This window comes from Plasmodium brasilianum (assembly GCF_023973825.1).
Source record: "Plasmodium brasilianum strain Bolivian I chromosome Unknown PB_00_14, whole genome shotgun sequence".
NCBI classification, from domain to species: domain Eukaryota; phylum Apicomplexa; class Aconoidasida; order Haemosporida; family Plasmodiidae; genus Plasmodium; species Plasmodium brasilianum.
In genome coordinates, this window is record NW_027122931.1 from 31,087 (window position 1) to 54,215 (window position 23,129).

The 23,129-nt window shown below is 19.0% G+C and overlaps 2 protein-coding genes and 1 pseudogene across 3 annotated transcripts; 2 read left to right on the top strand and 1 right to left on the bottom strand.

The window, feature by feature from the left end:
- Positions 1 to 3,914: 3,914 nt before the first annotated feature.
- MKS88_000286 lies at positions 3,915 to 5,797 on the top strand (annotated as a pseudogene). The gene is made up of 4 exons: positions 3,915 to 3,932; positions 4,077 to 4,215; positions 4,267 to 5,462; positions 5,633 to 5,794. Coding segments are annotated over exons 1-4 (1,515 nt in total).
- A 2,541-nt stretch (positions 5,798 to 8,338) lies between these two features.
- MKS88_000287 (uncharacterized protein) lies at positions 8,339 to 9,221 on the top strand (the record flags this gene model as incomplete). Its single annotated transcript, XM_067219270.1, has 2 exons — positions 8,339 to 8,425; positions 8,550 to 9,221. 2 exons carry the CDS (start codon positions 8,339 to 8,341, stop codon positions 9,219 to 9,221), a joined length of 759 nt encoding a protein of 252 aa, XP_067070390.1.
- Positions 9,222 to 21,466: 12,245 nt separating this feature from the next.
- Positions 21,467 to 22,349, bottom strand: MKS88_000288 (uncharacterized protein; the record flags this gene model as incomplete). The annotated part of the gene is made up of 2 exons (XM_067219271.1): positions 21,467 to 22,138; positions 22,263 to 22,349. 2 exons carry the CDS (start codon positions 22,347 to 22,349, stop codon positions 21,467 to 21,469), a joined length of 759 nt encoding a protein of 252 aa, XP_067070391.1.
- Between the last annotated feature and the right edge of the window lie 780 nt (positions 22,350 to 23,129).

The following is a 23,129-nucleotide window of genomic DNA, read 5'->3' on the forward strand; positions in this document are numbered from 1 at the left end:
TTTTTATAAAATTTTTATTTTTTTTTAACGAGTTTTTTGATTACATTATTTTAGTATTTGTTCATAATGAGGGTTGTGTACGCTTATTATTATATAGTAAACAACATTATTTGCTAATACCAATTACAAGAATTATTTAAGTTCTATTAGGTGTATAAGAAGTTTTAGAATGTTCTAAATTATTATTATTTTTTATAAATATATGGAATTATATTTTTCCTAATATATATATAAATAAATTAGCTTATTTGTATAGCTATGCTTATATATTTTCTTTAGTTTACCTTTAAATGTGTTTGTTTAATATCTTACTGAATAATTAATTTCTTATAATGGAATATAAATAATTTTTTTAAATCATTACTAATATTTGCATAAATATTTTATAAGATATTTGTGCATGAACATTACGCACTTTATATTTCAATTATGCTATTAAGAATGTAAATGTATTATATTACGCATATTAGAAAAACCGGAAAATTAAAAAATTTTATACGTTAACGATATTGTTTATGTTTAATTCTTATATATAATATATTGTTACAATTTGTTTTATTTGCATATAGCTAATAATTACAATTTGGAAGCTTTATTATACTGATTAATTGTGGAAAAGTGTATTTAAATATCCAATGAGGAACTCAATATTATCCAATATATAACAAAATATGGTAGGAAATATATATTTTGATATAGGATTAGAATAAATATGTGAATATTATAAATTTATAAAAAGGTATTATATCCTTAAGTTGCAGTGTCATTTTATTATTTTATCTCTTCGACTGATAAAAAGAATATGATCATAATTTTACGTACACTTTTATTGAATTATTTAATAGAAATTTAATCGTAAATATTGTATTTCATTATTATCTACATAGCTATATATAAGCAAAAGTAGGTTATACAAAACTGTAATATATTTAAAAATGGGAAAAGAACTTATTTACTACATAAATGAGTTCCCTTAATATATTGGCCTCATTTTATTAATATAATTAATAAATGTAACACTTTTTCGTATTAAAGAAATACTCTCTTTTCATTATTTACTATTTATTTATTTTTCTAATAAAAACGCTTAATTCATTAAAGTACTTCTGTTGCATATTTATTTATTCTTTTATACCTGTGATTTGTAAATCGTGAAGTGCTAATATGACCATGAAATTTTGTGTAAGTAATATATAAAACCATAATTGTAAGAATTATCGCCTATAATGCTTCCTAGAAATTGAAAATATTAGTTACATAAGAAAAGAATTTAGTTTATATTTTAATAATTTATAAAGATAAAGACTACATTAAAGTATCGTTAACGTATAATTTACTTATCATTTAAAGTATTTAATTCCACCTAAAAATATATATATTTCTTTTATATTTGTTAAAATTATGTTCCAACAATAATCCATTACACATCTTATATATAATATTATATTTATGCATCTCTGAATATAATTCTTTTTTTTTCTGTTATCTAAAAACATAATGTAACATTTTTCATGCTAAGTATATCTAAATATGTGTACTTAAATTAAATATAAACAAAAACGTTACATATTAAAAATGGATTATTCTTTCTTACCATATCTTATTTTTCAACTAAAAGGGTCACTATAAATATTATATCATATATGATCAAGAGATACATAGATTTTGGTAGATACATTAAATTTGTTTATTTACTGAATGTGTTGCCTTATTAATATATCTTATTATACTTTAATAATTATATATATAATTTTATCTTCAATAGTTCACAAATGGTTTTAAACGTATTTCAGCAATATAAAAATAATTATGCAAAAAAAGAAAATATACTTATAATATTTCACTGGAACTTCCATATAAAAGATACTAGATGAAATGAAGAAAATTTATTAACTTATATATTAATTTGTTGAATATTATTTATTCAAGAAAAAAATATATAAATTATAAATTATTAAAAGTATAATTTGTAAAATTCAAATTACGAGTATTCCTGTGAGAAAAAATAGATAATCTTATATAATATGAAAAAAATAATAAATATTTGTTTAATGAAAATAAGTAACTCACAAAATAATCAAAATATATTATTAACATTACGTGTTTTTCACTGTAATGTTATTAGTTATTTCTGAACATTATCATAAATAAAAAAAATAATACTCTTACTTGATACAATGGCTAACGCCTCCGTTTAAATATAATACATAATATAAATGAAAATTATATCATAAAATCCTTTAAATAAGTATATATTATATTTTTTTAATCACGTAATAATTATATATTAAATATTTATTTATTTATTCAAAGTATTTTTATTAAGAAAATATGAATTTATACGTATTTATAATTTGTTACGGATAAATGATAAAAATATGAACAAAATAAAACATTATATTATTGAGAAAAAACAAAACGAATGAGAATAAATAAAAAATACAGTAATAAAAAGAAGATACAAAATATTTTTTTTCTGTTATTTATAATACAGAATTAAAAGAAAAATCTTATACATATATATATATTTATGATTTTTAATTATTTTTGATATGTAATATGTTTGTAATAGCATGATAACCGATTTTTGCTTAAACTAAAATATTTGGTACATCAATATTTTTAAAATTTATTATATCAAACACATATATCAAGAAAGATGAGATAATATTCTATAATATTTTATTAAATTATTTATGCATTAACTTATATTGTAATTAATTTACTATTAGTAATAAGAAAAAGCCTAGTATATATTAAAGAAGAACTATAAAGCAAGCAACATAATAATATTATTTTTTAACAATATTTTCTTATATATGAAAAATTAAATAAATATTATGAATTTATTTTCCAAATTTAATATATAATATTGAGTTATATAAATTCCTTTTCATTGAAATTAGAAATATGTTCATTATAGTAGGTATAAGAATATAATTTTATTTATCTTTTTAAGAAGTTAACATTTTTGAGCCTTTCATAAAAAAATATTTTATTAAAAATAATTAATTTCTTTGTTTATTTATATGTAATTGCATGGATGTATAGAGAAAATTATAATATGGAAATTGTGTCATGCAAAAAAAAAAAAATTAAATTTTGACTTATATAATTTATGTGGCGTCAGATGAAACCAATCATTTTTAATACTATTATATAATATTCATAAATAGTATTAGTATTATAACTAATATAAATAGATCATTAGGAATATTTGTGGGAACATTTAAAATGATGTATTTGCCATGACATATTAGTATTTTTTGTTAAAATTATCTATCATTTATCTATTTTTGACCTTTGTAATATGAATTTTTTAAGTATGCTAATACTTATATTTATTATTATATATTTAACAATATGGAAAAGGTTATTTCTGTAGATGAATTACTTTAGTCATATTGTTTGAATAATCATCTCAATAATAATAAAATTTCATAATTTTATTGTGTATCCATAATAAGCCTTATATATATATATAAAAGTACAAAAGTGCTTAAAAGATATATGTCATTATGCATTACAATTTTATCTTTGTATAATTACCATGATATTTTCTAATAATGTAAATATGATAATAATTATTGGCTGTATATATATAGTAAAGCTTCTTCATACTGTATCTCCATTTGTTATTATTTACTGTTATATTTTTTGAATGTTAAACTTGCGTTTTATTAAAAATGTAAACGTAATAAAAATCATACAATTTCAATTTATAGTAAGAAAGAAATTAGTAATTATTGTCCTATAAGAAATATATTAATGGATATAAATATTCATATAGAAAAAGCACAAAATTTACTATATGGAAATATTATGTCATTTTTTATATAGAAAAACTTTTATATGTATAGTTTTAATTATATCAGCTTGTAGATACATATTAAAGTTTAAAGGAAATTTTAGAAATGGAAGAAAAAGATTATGTATGTTTTTATTTTTCATAGAATATATAATTTATTTTCTCTCATTTACATACCATTTTTCATATAGAAAAATATAAGTAAATTTATTCTTTATAAGAAATGTATAATTATTTATATACTTCATTTTATTTATTCAATTTTCAGGAGGAAATTTTAAAAAAACTACCTTCAAATGAGATATATAAAGAATTTAAATCTGAAATAAATAAAGAAGATAACAAAATTAATTGTGATATATTTAATTCAGTAAAAGGGGAATACAAAGATAATTGTGTTAAACTTTGTAAAAATGTTGTAAAAAATTTTAAATAATTATATGAAAAGAGCAAATTAGAAAACTACACTGACATTTGTGAACATTATAAATACTGGATATATGAAGAAATAGGGAAATTATTTGAAAGTAATCCTCCCAATGAAGATGTTAAAACTGTTATCAAGGCATTTCTAAATTTACAATCCTTACTTACTACAACTTACGGAATATATAATTGCAAATATCATTTTGTTGACAAAAACTTAAATGAATTGAATGAAAAAAAAGAAGAGAAATATTTGCATGATTATTTTGCAAATTATAAAAGAATTAAAAGTAAAGATATTTGTAATAATATACAGATTATTAAATACCAAAAATACATCAGTTATATTAATAAACTATATGAAAAAAAGAAGGAGAAATGTTGTAAGTCAGGAATATTAGCTTGTCCACATTATTTTTTCAACTGTGGTGATGAATTTAATCCAGAGAAAATATTATCTCTATTAATATCTCAAAATGGTCATAGCTGTAATGGACTAGAACTTTTTACGGAAACTAAAATCGTTGATAAAAAATTAGATACTGACGATTTTGGAAAAGGTTTTCTGGACTCAATTCTTCTTACAGATTGTCCTATTAAAGATAATAGTCCACGTTTACGGTGTGGTTTCATTCGAGTATCCTCTTTGAGATCTAGAAATGAAAATGCAGTTGAACACAATGGACAACAAACAAATTCATGGAGTTCATATTCAGGAACGCGTATGAGAAAAGCCAATGCAGATTTATCAGAAGTTCTAGGTGAAAAAACTAGTAAGGAATTTGCTCATAAGTCAGAAGAAAAAAATAAAATGTTATTAGATGGAAATATAGATAATGGATTTCGGTGGAAATATAAAAAGGGAGGATTACGTTGTTTGCCTAACATATCAGAAGATGATAAATACGGATTGTGCGAATATATGGATGAATTGGTTAAAAATGGTATTTTTATAAAAACAAAGGATTCTGATGGACACATATTTAAGAAGACGAACTCTTGGACCTCAGAAGAATTAAGAAAATTAACGGAAATAAAACAAAAATGGAAATCAAAAATTGTTATGAGATTAGCATTAGAACAATTAAGAAATATACACGTTTTAAAGACTAAACAGACACAGGATTCTGATATGAAGGGTTCACTTGTCAAAACACTTTCCGGAGCAGATTCAGGATCTAATATATTACGGAATACTTTTGTCCGTATTTCTATTGTAGTTGCTTTAGTAATGGGAATAATTTTTGTTTTTTTTCTTTATTTTAAGGTAAAGACAAAAAAAAAAAATGATTACCATTAATACATTATAAGTCACCATTTATAATACACTTTTGTTAAAATTTTATTATTTTGAAATAATTAAATTTTATACGTTTTACATTTTGATGTGTTTATTAGTTTACTCCATTTGGATCATGCTTAGGTAAAATCAAAAAAAGGAAAAAAAAATATAGGACTAACTTCACTGTATTAAATACGGAAAGATTACAAAAGAGATTCATAAAACGTACTTATAGGAATTCTAACAGGAGAAGATTCAGTGTAGTAAATGTAGAACGATGAACATCGTATCAATAGTGTTATATAGACTATCAAATGATCTAGTTTACAGATATTAAAAAGCATACAAAATTCAAATAAATATACATTTCTATTAACTATCCGTAATTAAAAAGAACAAGAAAAAAAATGGCATAATTAAAATATATATATTCTTGTTTTCCACTTTTTATATTTGTTTGTATGTACTTTTTTTTATATTTTGTAGTAATATTATTAATTGAATTCTTTTATAACACTTTGTTTTTTATTAAATTTGTTTTTTTCTAAATAATTATAATTTTAGCGAATGATATTATTATTTTTTACATGTGAAATAATATATTCAACTTTGATGATTAGTACGAAATTAGGATTCTAATAAAGTACGAATTTAGAGTGAATATTTGTAAAATATTTTTATTTATACTAAAAAATGGTCTAATAAATAGATTTTATGATTTATTAAAGCTTTATATATAACAAATATGTTATAGTTATATATAATATAAAAATAAATTTTTATTTATAGCTATAATGAATGAATTGAGAAGACATAAATTAGCAGATAATATAGTATCCCTATGAATTCCCCCTCATGTAATCTTGCTTTAAACCAGAATAAAATATTTTTTAGATTATTTGTTTTTTATAATAAAGGATAAATAGAAAATTAAGATTATATATTATATTATTATCCATGTACAAACTCTTTACATTCCTAATAATATTTATATATTCTTATTGTATCTTATTTTTTTGTGTAACCTAATATGGAATCTGACGCACTGAGCTTTTATCTATATAAGTTGTAGTTAATGAATATTTTGTACTTTATACTAGACAAGAATTGTATTTAAAATATACATAATTAAATTTGAATATTAAAGATATTAATAAAAGGTTTTATTAATATAATATATATTAATTATAAGAAGAATATATTATAAGTATAGATGACTAAAACTAATAATAAACGTCATTAATAAAAATGTTAATACAATTATTTACATCAAAAAAAAAAAAAAAAAACAGTATATAGTAATACGTTTTATGCACGAAAATTAAATTATGATTCATTTCAAAATTTTATATCGCTATTATTAGTTGACATAATTATAAATAAAATTTTAGTTGAAGTTCCGCTAGTGTTTACATAACAACATTATTATTATTCAAACATTCAATATTTAAAAAAGAAATCTTATTGATATCATTATAGAATATATATAAATTATATAAAGATTAATCATTTTTGCTTTTTGCATAAGTATATGCTATTAAATTATTTAAAAATATTTATGTATATTTTACATCATCCGATTTTTATCTGTTTGTAAAATTTTTATTTTTGTGAATTTATTTTAATTAAAAAATTACTGACACAATTTTCCTAATAAAAAATTCAAATACTACTTAAAAAAAGAATAATTTAATTAAATATTTTTTAATTTTAAATATTCATAAGACTTTATAAATATAAATTTATTTTATTGTTAAAATTGAATAAAAATGTAGTTTATTTATTTTCTATATAATAGGAATTAAATTACAACATACAGAATAATATTTAATACGTTATGAAAAAAAAAAAATAGAAAATTTTTATTTTTATTTTATAAGAGTAAAATATTTAAACCAATAGATTAATAATATATAACTTATTTTTTGCTATTTATTCTATTAATATTTCTCCTTAAGATATAATTTATTAAAAAAAAAAATGAATTTATGCATACATAAAAATTTTCATTTAGAAATAAAAGCATAAATTATATATATTTTAAAATTATCAATTTCAAAGCATATATTATAAAAATAAAAAATCAATATTTATTTACTATTAAAATATATATTTTTTTATTAATATGTTGAAAATTTTATTTTTTTAATGTAATATAAACTATGAAAAAATTAATAGGATTGCATAGAAAATAATTCAATGAATTAAATGATATAGCACAAAAATTAGTACTTATATATTATTTTTTTTTTGTTAGTATTTTCACTATTACTATATTGTAGTAATTAGTATTTTATTAGCAATAAGCAATTTTTGCATAATATTATGTTTATAAAATTATAATTATTATATGCGAAATATTAGTAAGATATTTTATTATTATCTTTATAAATAAGGTGAAAAGTTTTATATATTGTGTATGTTCTATATTCTATATAAACTTAATATTTAGAAATATTCATATGCCATTTTTTTTTTTTTTTTTTTTAAAGGAATAAAAAATAAAATTATTTACATGTACTAATATATAGAATAATTAATTTATATATATTGGATAATTATTAATTAGTCCATAATACATTATGTTAATGAAAGTTATTGTTTTTATAAATTACATTAAGATAATTATTTTATAATAAAGTTTTTGGGGTATATTCCATTTTTTATATAGTAAAATGAATTATAGTTAAGTACATATTATTAAGTATCTATGAAAAGATATTAAAAGAGCTTATTATAATGTCTTTTGCAACTAGCAAAATACAGTTTTATTATTAATTTTTTTTTTAACTGAATATATTACACTATTAGTATTTTGTATCATGGAAGAAAACTTTAAGTTACTCATATTTACTAAAACTTTTATGTTTATGCTTTTAACTTGGATATTTCATTTTAACGATGATTTGGTATGATAATAATATAGATGCACGTATTATTAATATTATTTACATTTTATTTTTATTAAAAATTTCGTTAGTAATAAATTATTTATTCTTTTAATTTATGCATATAATATTCTTTTTTTTGTAGGGTAACTTTTATACATATTTTTATAAGAATTATTCCTTTGACGGAAAATTATGTACAATAACTTATCGTTTACTAGCAAAACATAAACAAGGGAAGTGTTCAAATACTAAATGGATAAATGAAGTTATACCAAATAATGGAAAGTACAAACAAAAAGATACATATAATAGTGAAAAAATAACTAAAAGAAAAAGTATACGAATAGATAAATGTTCACCAAAGTGTGGAGAAAACTATAAGCTACCTAAAAGAAATGAATCATCTATGTACATTCGAGGAAATTTATATTGTAAAAAAAGAATATTTGACAAAATATATTATAAAAATATAGTTAGGAATGAAGCGATTGAAGATTTTAAGTTTTTAAAAGAAAGTATAAAAGTAAAATTATTTGGGATTTTTATTTTAGGTAGCTTCCATATACTAGTTGGTATTGCATTACTTGTCTTAAGAAAATTGAAATATTTGGATGTAATTGATAGTGTTTTTCCTATATCTGGTCATAGTGTTTTATCAGCTATGCTATTCTTGATATTAACATTTGTAGTTGAAGCAGCAATTTTGTATCTGAATAAAAAAGTTCTAAAATATATAAAGACTTTAGAAAAAAAAAGTGATATTCATAATACGGCATATCCTTCTTTACATAAGGTAGTTATATATAAAAAATAAGATTTATAATTTTCATATGCATATATATAAATAACAAATATATCTATAATTGTTGAAAATAAATAAAACTTCCTGTATGTAAATCGTCTTATTAATGAGTTATGGTGTTAATATACACTTATTTTTATTTTATTTTTTTTGTTAATTTGAAAGTAATAGATTTTTCATTTATTATATTAATATATTTTCTTAACTAAACAGAGTATTATGGCTCATATATATATTTCTGTAACTAAAAAGATTTTTTAGAAAAATATATGTGAATTTTATTAAATTAATATATAAAAGTGCAATTTGTTTAATTTCTCGATGTTATGTACCAAATTATATTTGTAGTATAAAAAATAGTGCCAATTATTTTTGTTTGTGTTTTCTTATTCTTAAATAATTATCTATAGAAATGAAAAAAGTCATTATTCGTTTAAAATTAGAAATAAATATGTTTTTTTTAGTACGTTATCGAATTGAATGTATTCTGTTGTATATATTTATATCTCTCTATATATATATTTAATATAAAAGCGAATTTGCAGTTTATATTACGAAATAAGCATTATTATATATACAATATGGTATATATTTATTTTAAAAAATATTTTTGATAGACATAATATATTTTTAAATAGTATAATTGTGAAGTTAAAAATATATAGTAAAGAAATTATCCTTTTATGAAGAATGCATAATTTAGGAAATATGGTTAATATTTTAAATACACCAATGCTACTTTATTTTATAATATTGGCTACATAATTAAATATACTATTCGTTTTTAAAATGAAAAATAGAAACTTAAAAATTTTAAGAAATTGAAATATTTTTTTATGTATACACGTAAAAAAAAAGGAAAATTTAAAGGAAAAACAATATGAGTTTAAAAAATAATTTAATATTTAAAATGTTTTCTTTTTCTTTTAATATTATGCTTTAAAATATAAATAAAAGCAATTTTTTTATTGCTGAAATAATTTATTTAAAAAAAAATAAACTATTAAACATATATTTAATTTGTATTTGACTTAAAAAAATAATTACTATAGATTAATTATGATAGAAATGTTTCAAGTTAATATTATATAAATATATCTGTGACGAAATTTTTTTTAAATATTTTTATAATTTTCTTTGTCATATAACTTATTATACAGTTAGGAATGCATATACATATATATATACAATATATTACGCTTTACGTATTATTAAACAAAAAACAAATATATTTATTTATTTAATAACGTATTAGATTAAAAATAAGTTTATTAAACTTTATATTATATTATACATATTAGAAAGTGATATTCACCATATCGTGTAACTTTGTAGCATAATGTAAAAGAAAAATAGATTAAGAATATAATTATTGTTCTTTTTGAAGGTGCAATAAAAATGTTCTTATTAAAAATCATAGTAAAAATAAATTCCTCTTAATGAAAAACATTATGTTATTATGGTTATAATATTTCAGTGAGTGATAACATGAATGAAGTATAAACAAATTAAATATTTAAGAAAAACATAAAAACAATTGACAAGTAATATGTATATAATTAAACGAATTCTTTTGTAGGTTACTAATCTTCTCTATAATATTATTATTTTGGGAGACTGTTTTTCAATATTTTGTATTAATCTAATATATATATATTATAAACTAATGTGTATTTAAAATAAGATATATATTTAACATATCTTAGAATTTTACGAATAAAATTAGTTATTAATAATTCAGCCAAAAAACATTACTTGAAACTTCGTGAATTAATATTTTAATAATTAGTACAAAACAATTAATTTTTTTTTTTACATGCACTTTAAAAAATTCCCATTTTTATTAATTTAAAGATTAATATAAATTTTTTCTAGATGTTCATACAGAAATAAAAAGAAATATATATGTTATGTATATCTCCTAATATGCATATTTATTTTTATATATGACTTTTGCTTATTTTATTTATATTATTCATTACATTGCTCTTTTTTGTTCCCTTATGATATCAGAGTATTTAAGAATTATCTTTCATAGACAACGGATGTTTTATCTGAAATATCATCAGAATATATTTTGGATGCATACCTATGAATTTATAAGATGTGAGTTCCTGATATTTCAACGGTTTTGTTTAATTTCTCATCATTAACTGTGAAATTTACATTTGTATTATCTTCACTTATCCAATCATCTATCTCCTTTCTAAAATTTTCTCCCCCTATATGACCTATATTTTTTTTATTTTCCGAAACATCTCCTTTAAAATTAATTAGGTTTTTTCTATTTCTGAATTTTTCCATAAATTTGGTCCTGTTCTCATTCATTTATGAAAATATCCTAGTATTTCCCCTTATATTTTGTATTTTCCTTTTTTTTTAATTCTTGTAATACCATCACATGTAAGAGTATATATATTTTTGGTAGTAATATATACATATACGTATATATCTATATAAATATCTGTGTTATGAAATTCTTCTGTATTTATTAGAGATAATTCCCTTTTATTTTCTTCATATTCACATGAAATATCCTGTTATTTTTCTGTCAATTCCATAAAGAATCCTGTTCTAAATATTGTTCTATAAATGGTACCTTTTTTTGATATGCATTGAATCCAAGCACCTTTTTGTATTTCTATAAATGGAATATACTGATATTCGCTAGAATATTTCTTATTTAATACTTGAACTTTTTTTATGTATGCCTTTCCTTTTTTTCATTAATGCTTTAAAATGTTGAAGCGGTCTATTATAATAAATTTCTCAGGAAGTTTTATGTTTTTATATCACATAATTTCATAAAAGTTTTTGTTTTTCAATATCATTTATCCATTTAATATTTTCCATTAACTCATCATTTGTCAAATTAGGATAGATCGTATACTCCTCTTCTGTGAACATTTGTAATAATGTTGATAAAAATTCTTCTTTGTTGATTTAGCGTTCTTTACTTCTGCGTTCATTGTGTGCTTTCATATGTATTTCTACAATAGTTTTAGATCTTACATTTTTGCTATTTGACAAATTTAGATTTTTCACAATATGGGTTTCATTTATTTTTATATATTCTATAATTTTATCATGGTATAATGGATGTTATAAGTGATAGTGTTTTAAAATATCATTTTTACTCTCAGAATGTGAAGGTAATAATATTTCCAATTATTTAACTAACCTTCTTAATGTCTTTTTTGTTCCTTTTTAAGAGTTATATTAAAATGTACTTCAATATAACATAAATATATTTATGAAATAAATTACTAGAATTATCAATTCTTATTACATATTTTATTAGCTAAATTAATGAATCTTTTCCTTTTCTACTATATTTAGTGATAAAATTTATTCTTATTTATTTTTATAATTGTTTTTATATATATATATGTATATATTTTATAAATATATTTTTTGGAATAAATACTATATATACTATATATGTTAATTTTTAGTACTAACGTTAGTATTGGTTGTCTAATTAATATTAATATTTTTTTATTTTTTTACACTTTATTAAATATATACATTTTCCTAAAATACATATACTTTACTTTTTTATATTTTGTTCATTATATACTTGGGCTCAATTAAAGGCTCCTTTTTGCATGAGACTTTTGTAGTTTTCCATAGAACATACATTTATAATATTACGTTGAAATATTATAATTAAAAGAATTATTGACATTTTTTTTTGTGCATTTTTAAAATAAATTTCATTTAACTCTTTTAATATTTTATTTTATATGAACGAATATATTTATTGTTGAATATTTATAAATTATAATTTTTTACAGTATGATATATAATATAATATATACTGTTACAAGAATAGTTTTATCATCTTTAGTACTATTTATTAGTATATGATCCTTGCATTCATCAAGATATTTCAAAATATTTACTTTTTTTGTATTATATAAAGTGAAAATATACAGACAAACTAAAACATTTAAAAGAAAATTACATGTTCGTAAATGCAGTACTATAACAATGGTAAATTAGTGGCGTAAAATAGTGAATCTAGTAGATTATTAATATACTTAATTGGAATAATTTTTATTGTTAGAAAAAAAAGTAAAAATAAATATTAGAATAAATGTTAATGTAATTAATGGAAATAAGGAATCAAATTCATATGCAGTATTATTAGTAGGTATCATTTCTTAATATTATAAATTCCTAAGTGACAGTTTTACGAGATTTGGGATTAATTGAAATTGATTATATTCCTGTAGGATATTGAAAAATAGGAATGATGTTGCACGTTTGGACTAGGTAATATGATTTTTATCAGCATAATATTCATAACTATGGTTTTTTAATTGAACATGTATATAAGTTCCATTTTGTGCAAAAATTATATTTATGAAATTATTATGTAATTAGTAATATTTGTTCGCTATACATGGAAAAATTATATGTGTTTATTCAAATATGCAAAATTTTTAGAAATAGTAAAATATTAAATTTATGAGTAAATTTATAAAAAAGGAAATATTAAAAAGTATTATGTTTTTTTTAAAAAGTCGATATTCAGGTATCTGTGTAAATTATATTTAAACCATATAAATAAGATATAAGACTCCATAAAAATTGAACGTTTTAATGAATATTTTTTTTGTGGATATGGTAATATATTGATAGTGTATATATGAAAATAATATTTTTAAAATTGAAATTTATAAATATTTTACATTTCTTGTTTATTTGTAAATTTTAAACATAATTATCTTATTTTATTTTATATAAAAAAGGCATAGCATGTGAACATACAAACTTTAATAGGATATGTATATAAAAAAAAAAAAATAATAATTGGCATATTATATATATACGTAATAATAAGAAAATTGTGCATTTTCCGAAGAAATTAAACTGTGGGTTTAGGATTTATTAATTTTAGAATATCATAAATCATTTATACAATTTTTATTTATTTCTTAGAATAATATCTCATAAAATGTTTTAAAAACAGTGAATCTAACTAAATTGAAAAGGTTCAATTACAAATAAATGTTAAATAGGATTTTATTTATGCAGAGTTTATTTGCCTTAATTTATTAACTAAGTTGTTTTATGTACAGCATAATTACACATATATTATATTGGATAAGGTATATCTCATATTGATATATTATCGGTGAGTAAAAGTTTAGATGGACAGTTTACGAAAATGCTAAAAGAAAATAAATTAGTTTTTTCATAAATGTTACTACAGTAATATATATACATTAAATCAATAAAAATTTAATAATGTAATTTTTAGATATTAAAAATTAGATATATTTTTCTTTTTTATATTCATTTACATGTAATTTTGTACTCTTTAATAAAAATAATATAAAGTTTTATTTCACATAATTACTATAATTTGTATATATATAATATTTTTTAAATTATACGCTTATTGGAAATAATATAAAATGGCCATAAAATTCTTCAAATAATATTTTATAGATATTAGAATTATATTCGTTAAAATATCTATTATTTAAATATTTAAGGAGTTCTACTACAGTCCACCTACAAAATATCTTTTCAGCTGTAGATATTTACAGCAAGATATATTAAAAATAATATACTTGTTCTAAAATAATAATTAAATAAGTTAATAAATCATATATATTAGTAGATTATGTTCTTATTCTTTCTCATTTATTATGTAAATATTATATATTGCATATAAGGAGTACATTCATTACTTTTGATATATTTTAAAAAAATGGAAATTTAATCAATATTTATATCCATTTTATCCTTAACCCCTTTTTTTTTCCCTCTTTTTTACTCTATTAATATTTCATCTAAATATATATAATTAATTATAAAAAAATAAACAAATTTAGAAGATGAGTTCAAATATTCGTTATTTACAAATAGTTGTATAAATTAAATATTAATAAAAATGATAATAGTAAATAAATATGAAAAAAAAAAATAATAAATCATCCCTTATTTACTTTTAAAATAAATATTTCTTTATAGATTTTGTAATATCTTATAATGTGTACTTTCTAAGGAAAATAATACAACATAAAAAATTATATGTGTTTGTGGAGGAATTAATTCACGTTATATAAATGACACAATGTAAGTTTTTGTATTCTTTTAATAATACCAAAATAATAAATTAATTATTATAATTTTGGTATTATTAAAAGAATACAAAAACTTATATTGTGTCATTTATATAACGTGAATTAATTCCTCAACAAACACATATAATTTTTTATGTTGTATTATTTTCCTTAGAAAGTACACATTATACGATATTACAAAATCTATAGAGAAATATTTATTTTAAAAGTAAAAAAGGGATGATTTTTTATTTTTTTTTTTCATATTTATTTACTGTTATCATTTTTATTAATATTTAATTTATACCATTATTTGTAAATAACAAATATTTGAACTCAACTTATAAATTTTTTTATTTTTTTTTAATTAATTATATATATTTAGATGAAATATTAATAGAGTAAAAAAGAGGGAAAAAAAAAGGGGTTAAGGATAAAATGGATATAAATATTGATTAAATTTCCATTTTTTTAAAATATATCAAAAGTAATGAATGTACTCCTTATATGCAATATATAATATTTACATAATAAATGAGAAAGAATAAGAACATAATCTACTAATATATATGATTTATTAACTTATTTAATTATTATTTTAGAACAAGTATATTATTTTTAATATATCTTGCTGTAAATATCTACAGCTGAAAAGATATTTTGTAGGTGGACTGTAGTAGAACTCCTTAAATATTTAAATAATAGATATTTTAACGAATATAATTCTAATATCTATAAAATATTATTTGAAGAATTTTATGGCCATTTTATATTATTTCCAATAAGCGTATAATTTAAAAAATATTATATATATACAAATTATAGTAATTATGTGAAATAAAACTTTATATTATTTTTATTAAAGAGTACAAAATTACATGTAAATGAATATAAAAAAGAAAAATATATCTAATTTTTAATATCTAAAAATTACATTATTAAATTTTTATTGATTTAATGTATATATATTACTGTAGTAACATTTATGAAAAAACTAATTTATTTTCTTTTAGCATTTTCGTAAACTGTCCATCTAAACTTTTACTCACCGATAATATATCAATATGAGATATACCTTATCCAATATAATATATGTGTAATTATGCTGTACATAAAACTTAGTTAATAAATTAAGGCAAATAAACTCTGCATAAATAAAATCCTATTTAACATTTATTTGTAATTGAACCTTTTCAATTTAGTTAGATTCACTGTTTTTAAAACATTTTATGAGATATTATTCTAAGAAATAAATAAAAATTGTATAAATGATTTATGATATTCTAAAATTAATAAATCCTAAACCCACAGTTTAATTTCTTCGGAAAATGCACAATTTTCTTATTATTACGTATATATATAATATGCCAATTATTATTTTTTTTTTTTTATATACATATCCTATTAAAGTTTGTATGTTCACATGCTATGCCTTTTTTATATAAAATAAAATAAGATAATTATGTTTAAAATTTACAAATAAACAAGAAATGTAAAATATTTATAAATTTCAATTTTAAAAATATTATTTTCATATATACACTATCAATATATTACCATATCCACAAAAAAAATATTCATTAAAACGTTCAATTTTTATGGAGTCTTATATCTTATTTATATGGTTTAAATATAATTTACACAGATACCTGAATATCGACTTTTTAAAAAAAACATAATACTTTTTAATATTTCCTTTTTTATAAATTTACTCATAAATTTAATATTTTACTATTTCTAAAAATTTTGCATATTTGAATAAACACATATAATTTTTCCATGTATAGCGAACAAATATTACTAATTACATAATAATTTCATAAATATAATTTTTGCACAAAATGGAACTTATATACATGTTCAATTAAAAAACCATAGTTATGAATATTATGCTGATAAAAATCATATTACCTAGTCCAAACGTGCAACATCATTCCTATTTTTCAATATCCTACAGGAATATAATCAATTTCAATTAATCCCAAATCTCGTAAAACTGTCACTTAGGAATTTATAATATTAAGAAATGATACCTACTAATAATACTGCATATGAATTTGATTCCTTATTTCCATTAATTACATTAACATTTATTCTAATATTTATTTTTACTTTTTTTTCTAACAATAAAAATTATTCCAATTAAGTATATTAATAATCTACTAGATTCACTATTTTACGCCACTAATTTACCATTGTTATAGTACTGCATTTACGAACATGTAATTTTCTTTTAAATGTTTTAGTTTGTCTGTATATTTTCACTTTATATAATACAAAAAAAGTAAATATTTTGAAATATCTTGATGAATGCAAGGATCATATACTAATAAATAGTACTAAAGATGATAAAACTATTCTTGTAACAGTATATATTATATTATATATCATACTGTAAAAAATTATAATTTATAAATATTCAACAATAAATATATTCGTTCATATAAAATAAAATATTAAAAGAGTTAAATGAAATTTATTTTAAAAATGCACAAAAAAAAATGTCAATAATTCTTTTAATTATAATATTTCAACGTAATATTATAAATGTATGTTCTATGGAAAACTACAAAAGTCTCATGCAAAAAGGAGCCTTTAATTGAGCCCAAGTATATAATGAACAAAATATAAAAAAGTAAAGTATATGTATTTTAGGAAAATGTATATATTTAATAAAGTGTAAAAAAATAAAAAAATATTAATATTAATTAGACAACCAATACTAACGTTAGTACTAAAAATTAACATATATAGTATATATAGTATTTATTCCAAAAAATATATTTATAAAATATATACATATATATATATAAAAACAATTATAAAAATAAATAAGAATAAATTTTATCACTAAATATAGTAGAAAAGGAAAAGATTCATTAATTTAGCTAATAAAATATGTAATAAGAATTGATAATTCTAGTAATTTATTTCATAAATATATTTATGTTATATTGAAGTACATTTTAATATAACTCTTAAAAAGGAACAAAAAAGACATTAAGAAGGTTAGTTAAATAATTGGAAATATTATTACCTTCACATTCTGAGAGTAAAAATGATATTTTAAAACACTATCACTTATAACATCCATTATACCATGATAAAATTATAGAATATATAAAAATAAATGAAACCCATATTGTGAAAAATCTAAATTTGTCAAATAGCAAAAATGTAAGATCTAAAACTATTGTAGAAATACATATGAAAGCACACAATGAACGCAGAAGTAAAGAACGCTAAATCAACAAAGAAGAATTTTTATCAACATTATTACAAATGTTCACAGAAGAGGAGTATACGATCTATCCTAATTTGACAAATGATGAGTTAATGGAAAATATTAAATGGATAAATGATATTGAAAAACAAAAACTTTTATGAAATTATGTGATATAAAAACATAAAACTTCCTGAGAAATTTATTATAATAGACCGCTTCAACATTTTAAAGCATTAATGAAAAAAAGGAAAGGCATACATAAAAAAAGTTCAAGTATTAAATAAGAAATATTCTAGCGAATATCAGTATATTCCATTTATAGAAATACAAAAAGGTGCTTGGATTCAATGCATATCAAAAAAAGGTACCATTTATAGAACAATATTTAGAACAGGATTCTTTATGGAATTGACAGAAAAATAACAGGATATTTCATGTGAATATGAAGAAAATAAAAGGGAATTATCTCTAATAAATACAGAAGAATTTCATAACACAGATATTTATATAGATATATACGTATATGTATATATTACTACCAAAAATATATATACTCTTACATGTGATGGTATTACAAGAATTAAAAAAAAAGGAAAATACAAAATATAAGGGGAAATACTAGGATATTTTCATAAATGAATGAGAACAGGACCAAATTTATGGAAAAATTCAGAAATAGAAAAAACCTAATTAATTTTAAAGGAGATGTTTCGGAAAATAAAAAAAATATAGGTCATATAGGGGGAGAAAATTTTAGAAAGGAGATAGATGATTGGATAAGTGAAGATAATACAAATGTAAATTTCACAGTTAATGATGAGAAATTAAACAAAACCGTTGAAATATCAGGAACTCACATCTTATAAATTCATAGGTATGCATCCAAAATATATTCTGATGATATTTCAGATAAAACATCCGTTGTCTATGAAAGATAATTCTTAAATACTCTGATATCATAAGGGAACAAAAAAGAGCAATGTAATGAATAATATAAATAAAATAAGCAAAAGTCATATATAAAAATAAATATGCATATTAGGAGATATACATAACATATATATTTCTTTTTATTTCTGTATGAACATCTAGAAAAAATTTATATTAATCTTTAAATTAATAAAAATGGGAATTTTTTAAAGTGCATGTAAAAAAAAAAATTAATTGTTTTGTACTAATTATTAAAATATTAATTCACGAAGTTTCAAGTAATGTTTTTTGGCTGAATTATTAATAACTAATTTTATTCGTAAAATTCTAAGATATGTTAAATATATATCTTATTTTAAATACACATTAGTTTATAATATATATATATTAGATTAATACAAAATATTGAAAAACAGTCTCCCAAAATAATAATATTATAGAGAAGATTAGTAACCTACAAAAGAATTCGTTTAATTATATACATATTACTTGTCAATTGTTTTTATGTTTTTCTTAAATATTTAATTTGTTTATACTTCATTCATGTTATCACTCACTGAAATATTATAACCATAATAACATAATGTTTTTCATTAAGAGGAATTTATTTTTACTATGATTTTTAATAAGAACATTTTTATTGCACCTTCAAAAAGAACAATAATTATATTCTTAATCTATTTTTCTTTTACATTATGCTACAAAGTTACACGATATGGTGAATATCACTTTCTAATATGTATAATATAATATAAAGTTTAATAAACTTATTTTTAATCTAATACGTTATTAAATAAATAAATATATTTGTTTTTTGTTTAATAATACGTAAAGCGTAATATATTGTATATATATATGTATATGCATTCCTAACTGTATAATAAGTTATATGACAAAGAAAATTATAAAAATATTTAAAAAAAATTTCGTCACAGATATATTTATATAATATTAACTTGAAACATTTCTATCATAATTAATCTATAGTAATTATTTTTTTAAGTCAAATACAAATTAAATATATGTTTAATAGTTTATTTTTTTTTAAATAAATTATTTCAGCAATAAAAAAATTGCTTTTATTTATATTTTAAAGCATAATATTAAAAGAAAAAGAAAACATTTTAAATATTAAATTATTTTTTAAACTCATATTGTTTTTCCTTTAAATTTTCCTTTTTTTTTACGTGTATACATAAAAAAATATTTCAATTTCTTAAAATTTTTAAGTTTCTATTTTTCATTTTAAAAACGAATAGTATATTTAATTATGTAGCCAATATTATAAAATAAAGTAGCATTGGTGTATTTAAAATATTAACCATATTTCCTAAATTATGCATTCTTCATAAAAGGATAATTTCTTTACTATATATTTTTAACTTCACAATTATACTATTTAAAAATATATTATGTCTATCAAAAATATTTTTTAAAATAAATATATACCATATTGTATATATAATAATGCTTATTTCGTAATATAAACTGCAAATTCGCTTTTATATTAAATATATATATAGAGAGATATAAATATATACAACAGAATACATTCAATTCGATAACGTACTAAAAAAAACATATTTATTTCTAATTTTAAACGAATAATGACTTTTTTCATTTCTATAGATAATTATTTAAGAATAAGAAAACACAAACAAAAATAATTGGCACTATTTTTTATACTACAAATATAATTTGGTACATAACATCGAGAAATTAAACAAATTGCACTTTTATATATTAATTTAATAAAATTCACATATATTTTTCTAAAAAATCTTTTTAGTTACAGAAATATATATATGAGCCATAATACTCTGTTTAGTTAAGAAAATATATTAATATAATAAATGAAAAATCTATTACTTTCAAATTAACAAAAAAAATAAAATAAAAATAAGTGTATATTAACACCATAACTCATTAATAAGACGATTTACATACAGGAAGTTTTATTTATTTTCAACAATTATAGATATATTTGTTATTTATATATATGCATATGAAAATTATAAATCTTATTTTTTATATAAAACTACCTTATGTAATAAAGGATATGCCGTATTATGAATGTCACTTTTTTTTTCTAAAGTCTTTATATATTTTAGAACTTTTTTATTCAGATACAAAATTGCTGCTTCAACTACAAATGTTAATATCAAGAATAGCATAGCTGATAAAACACTATGACCAGATATAGGAAAAACACTATCAATTACATCCAAATATTTCAATTTTCTTAAGACAAGTAATGCAATACCAACTAGTATATGGAAGCTACCTAAAATAAAAATCCCAAATAATTTTACTTGAATACTTTTTTTTAAAAACTTAAAATCTTCAATAGCTTCATTCCTAACTATATTTTTATAATATATTTTGTCAAATGCTCTTTTTTTAAAATATGAATTTCGACGGGTATACATATTATATTCATTTCTTTTAGGTACTTCATAGTTTTCTCCACACTTTGGTGAACATTTATCTATTCGTATACTTTTTCTTTTAGTTATTTTTTCACTATTATATGTATCTTTTTGTTTGTACTTTCCATTATTTGGTATAACTTCATTTATCCATTTAGTATTTGAACACTTCCCTTGTTTATGTTTTGCTAGTAAACGATAAGTTATTGTACATAATTTTCCGTCAAAGGAATAATTCTTATAAAAATATGTATAAAAGTTACCCTACAAAAAAAAGAATATTATATGCATAAATTAAAAGAATAAATAATTTATTACTAACGAAATTTTTAATAAAAATAAAATGTAAATAATATTAATAATACGTGCATCTATATTATTATCATACCAAATCATCGTTAAAATGAAATATCCAAGTTAAAAGCATAAACATAAAAGTTTTAGTAAATATGAGTAACTTAAAGTTTTCTTCCATGATACAAAATACTAATAGTGTAATATATTCAGTTAAAAAAAAAATTAATAATAAAACTGTATTTTGCTAGTTGCAAAAGACATTATAATAAGCTCTTTTAATATCTTTTCATAGATACTTAATAATATGTACTTAACTATAATTCATTTTACTATATAAAAAATGGAATATACCCCAAAAACTTTATTATAAAATAATTATCTTAATGTAATTTATAAAAACAATAACTTTCATTAACATAATGTATTATGGACTAATTAATAATTATCCAATATATATAAATTAATTATTCTATATATTAGTACATGTAAATAATTTTATTTTTTATTCCTTTAAAAAAAAAAAAAAAAAAAATGGCATATGAATATTTCTAAATATTAAGTTTATATAGAATATAGAACATACACAATATATAAAACTTTTCACCTTATTTATAAAGATAATAATAAAATATCTTACTAATATTTCGCATATAATAATTATAATTTTATAAACATAATATTATGCAAAAATTGCTTATTGCTAATAAAATACTAATTACTACAATATAGTAATAGTGAAAATACTAACAAAAAAAAAATAATATATAAGTACTAATTTTTGTGCTATATCATTTAATTCATTGAATTATTTTCTATGCAATCCTATTAATTTTTTCATAGTTTATATTACATTAAAAAAATAAAATTTTCAACATATTAATAAAAAAATATATATTTTAATAGTAAATAAATATTGATTTTTTATTTTTATAATATATGCTTTGAAATTGATAATTTT